This window comes from Sesamum indicum, linkage group LG10, assembly GCF_000512975.1.
Source record: "Sesamum indicum cultivar Zhongzhi No. 13 linkage group LG10, S_indicum_v1.0, whole genome shotgun sequence".
In the NCBI taxonomy this organism is placed as follows: Eukaryota; Viridiplantae; Streptophyta; class Magnoliopsida; order Lamiales; family Pedaliaceae; genus Sesamum; species Sesamum indicum.
In genome coordinates, this window is record NC_026154.1 from 13,852,619 (window position 1) to 13,862,094 (window position 9,476).

General features: G+C 38.2%; 1 protein-coding gene across 1 annotated transcript; it reads right to left on the reverse strand.

Annotated features, from left to right (window-relative positions):
- LOC105172489 (DNA (cytosine-5)-methyltransferase 1B) lies at positions 320-9,269 on the reverse strand. The gene is made up of 12 exons (XM_011093939.2): positions 8,947-9,269; positions 5,867-7,346; positions 3,975-5,475; positions 3,656-3,820; positions 3,287-3,485; positions 3,088-3,199; positions 2,840-2,987; positions 2,561-2,758; positions 2,192-2,470; positions 1,871-2,032; positions 1,556-1,774; positions 320-804 (listed from the first exon to the last, which is right to left on the reverse strand). The coding sequence occupies exons 1-12, from the start codon at positions 8,987-8,989 to the stop codon at positions 664-666; spliced, it is 4,647 nt and encodes a 1,548-aa protein (XP_011092241.1). The 5' UTR covers positions 8,990-9,269; the 3' UTR covers positions 320-663.

Consider the following 9,476-nt stretch of genomic DNA (forward strand, 5'->3'; position numbering starts at 1 on the left):
AGAATTTGTCCTTAATTTGGGATTCGGGGACGTGATTTCAATAATTTGTTCTTTAATAAACATGATTGTTCTGTAGTCTACATGTATGCTTGAGCTTGAGAAGATACATGTAGATTAAAAGAGAAATAAATACCAGTCATTCTTCTCAATAATTTCGGAGTGTTCTCTATGGAAAGGAAACCTGTGGGTCATAATTTCAGAATGTTCTCTACACGATTTGGAGAAAGAGAAAATAGGATTTAAAAGTTAAAATAACTTGAGCAAACCAAAATGATACTTCTTAGAAAAGGAGAATCACTTATATTAAAGCATGACTGTGTGAATTAAGAATCCCATTCTATTTCCTCCAAACCACAGTTTTCCTGCCCTGAAACTTCAAGAAATAATTACAAAATTTCCCATGAAGTTTTACTCAAAGTACAGGTAGATCTCTTTGATTTTGGGGAAACGTCTATTTCCCCTGAAACTAGTACAAACAGGCATGAACGATTCCCAGCTAACTCAAATGGGAACCGTTTACAGAATGTTGAGTTGATCTATACAATTTCCCAATTTTAATGCTAACGAAAGGAATTGCATATACAAAAGAGCATTCCAAGGAATGGATAAATCTGAGCATCAGCTCAACAACGTTAATTCTTTAACTGCAGCACCCATATGATTTTAGCTACTGAGACCTTTACTCTCAATTGCTTCCTTTAGTTTTCTTCCTAGCGCATATGCTAGAGGAGGAGGAACTGCATTTCCGATCTGTCTGTGCTTGTGAAGAACAGTACCAGAAAACTTGTAGCTGTCAGGGAATCCCTGCATAAATGAGTTGATTTGTCTTAGAATGTATCACCATTTTTCTAGAGATTGTAATCCATCTTGCATCTCAATGTTCTCAACTTCTGAAAAATGTAAGCAGCTATCAGTGTCTTGGTCGGTTTTTTTTTCTAGGGGGCTTGAAGAGTCGTTAACCCGCCCTGCTCCCCTCCCCCCACCAAAAGAAAAAAAAAAACATAAACGAAAAGGAAAGAAAACAAAGAGCTTCAAATGAATATATCCATAGTGACTCATGTTTCTTCATACCCTAAGCTTGTAATTGCAATATACTAATCAAATCCCCCCTGCCCCTCACTTGTTATTTGAAAGACATCCAAATGCCAGACTAACTGATTAGTTTATCTTATGTATCATTTTTAACATACTATCTACAAGATTCTAACAAACTTCGCTTTCTCAAATTTTTAGTGTTCTATCAGAAGGACAAAAGAGTTTTTCCCAGTCTATTGTATTTCGTATTAAAAGAAGACCAAGCTACCACTATATTTCAATTTGTGAACCTTGCAGGTTAAATTTGAGCATAAAGATATTGATGTTAGCTAATATTTATTTTCTGCTAATTTGTTAAATCCTTTGAAGCATTACTCAATCGATAGATCTCCAGTAGCTAGACATAAAAAATGAAGGGCTCAGGGATGCATCCTAAACAGATACAGCCTTCTAAGCTACAATTTGACATGTAGCTTTATACAAATAAGTGTTTGTGAAACAATAGAGGAAGTACACTAACCTGAGAACGTGCACATTCACGTACAGTCACAATCCTGTCTTGCTCTGGATGAAAGCACATTCCCACTTTACCCATCGGTTGGGGATCTGTTATGGAAGTTGGAAAATTTCCCTCCCAATCCAACCTCCCAAAAAGTCCCTTCCACTGATTGTGCCTCTTCGCAGTATTTGGTAAGCACCATGGTATCAGATCAGCCACTTGGCCAGTAGATAATTTGACCTGTAAGGTAATTGAATACAGTTAGCCATAAGATACAACTGTTCAAAATGTAACAGGAGCTTCAAAAGCCAATCCATTCTCATCTGTTTTATGTACCTTCTCATCTGGAAGATCACGCCAATCAGCACCAGGACGCTTGGGAATTCTCTGACACCTGATTAGATTGAGCTCGTTCATTTCTTTTGATATGTGATCATTTAACCTGTCCATGCTACCTCTGATTTTCTTCTGGAACCACGAAATAGGCTCAACTTGATACTGCATTGATGACCATTAAAAGCAAAAAAGAAATTGTGAGGTTACACAATGAGCTGAAGTAGTTTAAAAGGGACTGTGCAGCTACCCGCATGCTCCCAATCAATGGTATGTGAGAATAATCGAGTACTTTATGTTATGGGAGGTACTCGTCATTAATACCTCTAAGCTTGTGTTAGATGCACCATTGCCCACAGGTGGAAGATCTCCAATCGTATCTCTGACTGTAAGAGAACGAAATGGAGCTCCTCTTGTAGTGCTCCTGGCAGCACTATATTGCAAACTTTTTGACAATGAGATTTTCAACTCTGGTGCCGCAAAAACATGCATTGGCTCTGGCCACTCAGGAAGCAGCTCTTCAGGAGAGGCCGCCCATATGAATGCTCTCTTCCTTGACTGAGGAACTCCATATGCACCCGCTTCAAGGATACCAAATCTCACCTATACATAAAGCAAACAAATACATAAAAATTATCATCAGAAAACACAGATAAAGAACTTCATCCTCATACTGGATGCATCAGCATGTACCTGATATCCCATTTCAAGAAGTGAAGCCAAAGTTAAGCGAAACGTCTGCCCTTGGTTGAATGATACAAAGTTCCGCACATTCTCAAGAAGGAAAAACTTGGGACGATAGTAGTCAGCAAAGGACAAAAACGCCAAAATCATCTCACATTGAACTTTACTCCAGGTGCTTTGGTTGAATCTATTCATTCCAGAAAAACCCTACAAGAGAATTTCTAACTACATTTAGCAATACAGATTAATAATTTGTTGTAATTCCAACAACCATGTTACTCAACCCACCTGGCAAGGAGGCCCTCCATTAATAAAATCAACTTGCCCAGGCAATGGAAGATTATCAAGTTCTGTCTGGTCAAGTGATGCAGCCAGCTCAGCTGCCTCAGCAGTTGAAATGCAATCATCCGCATCCCCACACTTCTGCATGACCGCCCTGCATTTATATGGTTTAGCAATCTACATCCATGCTGGTTTATTAAGTTTGTGGTTGTCCTCATTGCAGAGAATTCTAGATTTAATTATAAGAAATCTACCTCAGAATGACATTGCAGTTATTCACAAATACCAAAGACCCTGGGTGATTAAGCTTGAATGCATCTCCAGCAGCCTCTTCATACTCAATAGCCCATTTCGCGAAGGACACACCTGAAGAAATAGAGGGGTCAGAACCCCAACCACAGCTATAAACCTTAAATGTAATCTAGCATATAGATGAAAGCAAGGGAAGGCTGCCTGATTGCTCTAATCCCTCAGACAAGCCACCACAGCCAGCAAATATATCCAAAGTAGACAATCGGTTCCCCTCAGATGCTTCTTTCATTTTTGCAGACTCTGAATCAATTTCTCCTTCTTTGCATTTCCCCTTCTTCCTAGATGTAGAATCATCATTCAGCTGCCTAGTTGAGTACCTTAATTTAATATGAGATGGCAACTGCAAATAGACAGGAATTGGAACATTAATCAGAACGTAAGAAATGGAAGAGGGGGCAATTAAAGATCAATATCCAACTTGAGACATAGAAAATAACCCAGTCAGGTTTGCCCTAAAATCTGAAATTTCTAGTATGAATGTATCTTGGAAAAATAAAAAGAAAAAAATACCTGCTTAATGGATCCTTTTGAAGGATCATACAGATATTCACAGAAGAAAACATGGTCAGAGATTAAAGGGACACCTTGAGGCCCCAGATCACTCTTTTTCCTGATCTCACATCTTCCCTCAATTACATCAACTGGCACAGTATGCATTTCCTCACTATAGTAGACCTGAGAAACCATTCAGAAATGTTGAAGTGTTAAAAGAATATTTATAATGCATTACAATCAGCTAACTTACAATGCAATGATCATCATAGTTATATGATGTTTGGCATAGATTATGAACAATGCATGTGCACAATTCTCTTGGTTTTGATATTACCTCTCGAATATCTGAAGAGTAGGCCTTCTCTGATGATATATCTTCTGGCCTGAAAAATCTTCTCACTTTGACCCGAACTGAACTGGCATCTATGTGTTTACTCTGTTTATTATCACAAATTTCAAGCAGCTGGCATATAGCATATGCTTTTAATCCCACATTCCTCCCACCCTTGAAAATTTCAGCTTCCCTTTCTGATGAAAAGTAGTAAGGACTCACATACACATAGTCATGAATAGAATATTTTGTTCCATGGTACATAAAACAGGCCAATGATGCATCCAATTTAAACTTTTCCCTGTCACTGTCAGCTCCCTTTAATTTGCATGCATGACAAGCTCCTGATCCAAGCCCCATGGATCCATATGAAAGAGCAAAGAAGGCTCCTTTCTCAGGCCAATACAGACTTTTGCAGTAATATTCAGTAGGCAATCCCTTCTTCTTTCTTTCCTCTGCTCTTGCTCTATCAATTTTATCAGCTACTGCATTTTCTTTTCTGTGCTGATGACCCCAAGGCATTGATCTTATATCAACATGTACACTTTGCATGACTTCTTCCAGTTGGAAGTCCATGCATTCATTTGTTAAAAATATCTCCCTTTCATTTGCCGTGTTTCCAAGCACAGTTTGGCAGCCTCGTTGCATCATTCTCCCATGAAACATTTTACTTCCATCTATCTTTTCAAACATGTACTCTATGAGATAGATGGCTGGAAAATCATCCTCATCATCTTGCAAAAGAACAGCTCCCCTGACTGCAATTTCATCTCCATGGACTATGGCCCTTTTATATAAAACCTCACCAGTAGGTAGTTTGCCAACAGATTCCCCATCCCACTTTACTTCCTTGCTACCTGAACTTGATTTATTTTGCCTTGTTCTTGAGCTAGGTGTCTGAGTCTTATCCGGTACTACCAATTTCTCCTCCAGAGCATCATCTTCTTCATTTTCCTCTAGCTCTTCAATTTCATCAACCTCTTTTTCACAATGGATCCCTTCATTTGATTCCTCAGGCAAGTAATTTGAGTAGTACCCCCCCCAGATTCTGTTGATTAGCCTCGTCGTAGTTGCCTGCATAGCCTTCCTTCTGGATACAACAGGCCCAATAGCAGCCCGTGGATTTAAGTTTGGTTCATTCCTCTGCAAAAGCTTCTTTTTCTTGACAAGCCATTTAGTATGGTGCTTTTCTTCCATTTTCTTGGTGAGCCCAACCACAAATGCACATTTCTTTATGGTGTCATCAGGATATTCCGAGAACTGCTGCAGAATAATCTGACCATGTACAACCACATATCTTTCAACTACTTCCGCATTAGATGATATAAAAGCAGGGTGATCTTTGGTGAAATCTGAGATTCTCTTGATAACATCTGCGAAAGAAAGTCTGGCCACCCGAATCTGGTCCTTCAACAAAGTAATAATACTAATTGCAAGCCTTGCTGTTTTCAGGACTTGCTCATACCAAGGAGCATATTGCTTTGAAGGCTTCCCAAGCCTATACCTGATGAATAGGAGGAAGATAAGGAGTTTATGCCTGAAACAGCTACAAAAATCTCTAATTTTGAGCAAAACAAGGATCTTAAGTTCTGGTAAGTGGTATATTACAGCACACACTTTCTTTAAATGGTTCCATTGCTATTAATTCCAATTATCTCCTACAAGCACTAAAAGCACATCACAGGCACACTAGGGCAATATTTTACGTTGTATCAATCATTTAAGATTCACAAATGTTTTGGAAGAATTCTCAAATCTTCTAATACAAACCAATAAAAGAAACAAAAGAGCTGGATAAATGGGTCAGAATCCAGAACAAATTGAACAATAAACTTTAATGTCGTATGGGTGTTCACACACAGAGACGCAGGCACACATGCAAAGAGAGTGAATACCAGGCCATATCAGTTCGAATTGAAATGGAAATCATTGAGGACCCAAACTCGATCACCCATTCTTTAATGGCACTCAAGAAAACAGGGATCCCTTCAATTGCAGAAGCACCAGAACCACTTGAAGAGTGAGTAGAATCACCATCACAAATGTACCCAGATCCATCATCAGCAGTCATTATGCCTGACCCGAATATAGTTACATCAATTTCAGCACATGGTTTCAAGGGCAGGAGCTCTAATGGAACCAACCTAGCATCTGAATTGTATAAAGCCCAATCATGTAGCATGCTTCGTGGCAAGTCTTCAATATCCTGCACATCTAAGCCACTGTCAAAAATTATATACTCATCAGTTTCTTCATTTGACGTCTTATAATAGGCAGGTAAAGGATAGTCATTGGCTATTTCATCCTCATTGATCTTAATGTAGTATTTGCTCGCTGAGGAGGTGGAACCACGGCTCTTCTTCTGCTTCATTGATCGCCATCGCTCTTCTTCCTGCAACACCCTTGCCATTTTTAGATCTTCATCTTCTTCTGTTGGACCTGATGTAGCAGCTAAATTCTTTTTATTTTCATCCCCACATTTTGGACCAATTCTCAGATTCCCTGGCAAAGAGCCAGGCTGAGCTTGAGCAAGATCTACTAACTTGCTACTTTCATCTCTGAGGGCAATTAGGACCGGAAGCTCAACAAATAGCTGATCAGTCTTTTTCGAAGTCTCATCCAAACCTATAAGTTGGTTGTAGATGAAGTCGCCCTGAGAAACAACAAAATCCCTAATAGATAGACCACCAGAGAAGCACTTCATGCTACTCATTGCTCGCACAACCCCAGCAAGCAACTCATCAAGGGTTAGATTGCTTCCAGAAGTTTTTGACAAAATCTTATAGACCTCAATGCAGGCACTAGCTTTTGCATAAAAATGGTCATAGAACTTCTTGTAGCTACCAGAAGGTTTAATACAATCATAATCAGCTATCTCTGTGGAAACCCATATAACAGGTGATCCATCTTCATAACCAGATATAGCCCATTCTTCAACACGCCCAAAACCTTCACATCTGATACCCTTTCCTTTGTCTTTGTCAGCACTTCCCTCAAGCGGTAAGATAAGACCAGAGATAAAGATATCATCAGCTTCCAGCATTTCAAAAGGCTGTGAGACTCCATCTGAATTATGAAAGGTGAAATCTGTGAGCCGTCTACATGGGCGGCCATCCTCTTGTCCAGCAGTCAGACGAACAGCTACAGCTTCTTCCTCAATGGCTCCATCTTTCTTTGTTTCAAGCACCGAGTCTTTTTTGGATATACGAAGCGATTTCTCCCTGAAATCTGAGCAAGCAGCAGCTCGCTTTGGCATTTTCCGTGAGACAATGGGATCCTCACTAGTTTCCGAAGCAAGCCTTTTTCTTTGTTTTTGATCAGCTGCCATTTTTTTCTTAGATGCAGAAACTAGTTTACTTTTGCTCTTTTTGATCCCTAAACAAATTAAAGACAAATGCCAGATTAGCTAATATAAATGTCATTTAAATCTTATGGCACATGAATGAAGCTATTTAGTAACTACATACGCACAAAAATCCTTTTTAAACATTTCATAGAAGTGTGTAGAGCACAAAATTACATGACAAATTGATGCCGCATTACCCGATTACAAACCAAAGTAAATTATTGTTGCTAGTCAGAAGATGGTTTTTTAGTGAGCAGATGTAAATGATATTACGATAAGAGACTTAAAACCTCAGCAATCAAAAATCAATGCTCAGGGTGAGCAGCATGCACACGCTTAATTTGAATATAAAAATCAATGCATATTGAAAATTAAAATCATATATTGCCACCAGAACACTAGGAAATTCTGTTATTGATTACCATAGTTTTTATCCTGACAAAACATCAGAAGTACAATCACTATCCGTCTCATCATTGAACAAGGAATAGGAACTTTCAGGATAGCACACAGCAACAGTGTGGATCTGTTCCATTCCATAAAATGACAAGGATGAAACAAGAAGGCACGCACACAAATCTTACTGCAATTAAAGATTTTAAAGCTGAATAAACTTTCATAAATGAGCTGATCACATATATTGTATGAAACATGCCTCAGAATGCCAATGAAGTTGGCAACTAAGTATCTTTTCTGAATTTTGACATACTCTAGTGTGGATATCATTTTTGTTTCTTAAGTTGGTCAAATTTCAATTATAAACAAACTTGGAATCCAACTTGAATTATGAAAAGTTCAAAGTTTTAGTTCATTCTCCAAATGCTACAAGTGGCAGTCGTCCTACATTTACTGCACCTTTGTAAAGTTGAAACTTCAATTCTCAATATTTGGTATAGATAGGGCTGAACACGTAATCAAATTCCGGCAACTTGCTTAATCAACAAATAGATAATAGGGCCCACAGAACGAAACCAAACAAGAGACGAAAAATCTTGAAGTACCAGTCGCACCATATAACAGTTGCCTGTTTCACCTCCCGTTCTAGCCAATGCAGGACCAAGCAGATACATTAACTACTTGTGAAATCTATCATTGATTCTACAGAAATACTTTCCCCTTTATGTAAGGATCATGTTTGTGATTTAAGACCTTCCAATCTCAGAATAACGGATGGAAGTTACAAGAAATTGTTAAAATTATAATTCAATCCAAAAATGTCTAAAATAAATAACCATTAACAATTGCTTCAAACTTAGCATATAAAAAATATATATAATTCAAAAAAAAAAAACACAATTGAGGTTCAGTGTCTTTGGAAGCCCAGATCACCTACTTATATCCCATTCCCACGTTTCAATGACACAACCACTTTCAATCAATCCTCGAAACATTGATTTAACCAACATCAACTAGGTAAATCCCCCGAAAACCTTTGAGCCCGGGAAGAGGCTTTCATGTCAACACACACACACACACAGGAAAACCATACATCCAAACAAGATCCAACCATCAATTCACAAATTAAAACCCCAGCATTTGTAGTTCAAACAATGCACCACCGTTTTTCATCTGCATGAACAACATATACAAGTTATCCCAAATCGAATAAGACAAAAAAGAAGAATTTACCGGCACCGGAGCCCACTGATTCTACATCAGCAGCAGCCACCATTTTCTCTCTTCTAAGGAACCCTAGCCCACCACCCAGAGTAATAGAGAGAGTAGTAATTGGCAGTAATGCCTTAGTTGAGCATTTTTGGCAGTATTTGCAAATCTTTGGGGGAAAATTATGGCGCTACTTTTCAATTTTTTGGCTACCGCCAAGCCCAACTGAGGCCGCCTTCTTCACCCTAAATTAAATTTAAATTAAAAATTAAATCCAAAAGACATGAACATCTTCTTATCATACTAAAAATGCAAGTGAAAATTGGTTAATTAGAATGAATGATATGGAAATAAAAGTATATAAACAACTGATGAAATCACATGTTTTTTATTAGTTATGAAAAAAGAAAAAAAATGGAGGAGGAAAAAGTATCATCTACTGCAAATTTGGGTCGAACAGAGTATTTATGTCGTTCGAATTATTATAGAACTTGAAAATTCATATTTGAATATTATTTTATTAGCTTAATTGAGTTCGAACGAGCTTTGAGTAA

Coding starts and splice junctions, on each gene's coding strand:
- LOC105172489 (XM_011093939.2), bottom strand. CDS start 8,989: ATGGTGGCTGCTGCTGATGTAGAATCAGTGGGCTCCGGTGCCG. Junction 2,471..2,560: donor TTCTTGAAATGGGATATCAG/GTACATGCTGAT, acceptor CTTTATGTATAG/GTGAGATTTGGTATCCTTGA. Junction 2,033..2,191: donor CATCTAACACAAGCTTAGAG/GTATTAATGACG, acceptor TCATCAATGCAG/TATCAAGTTGAGCCTATTTC.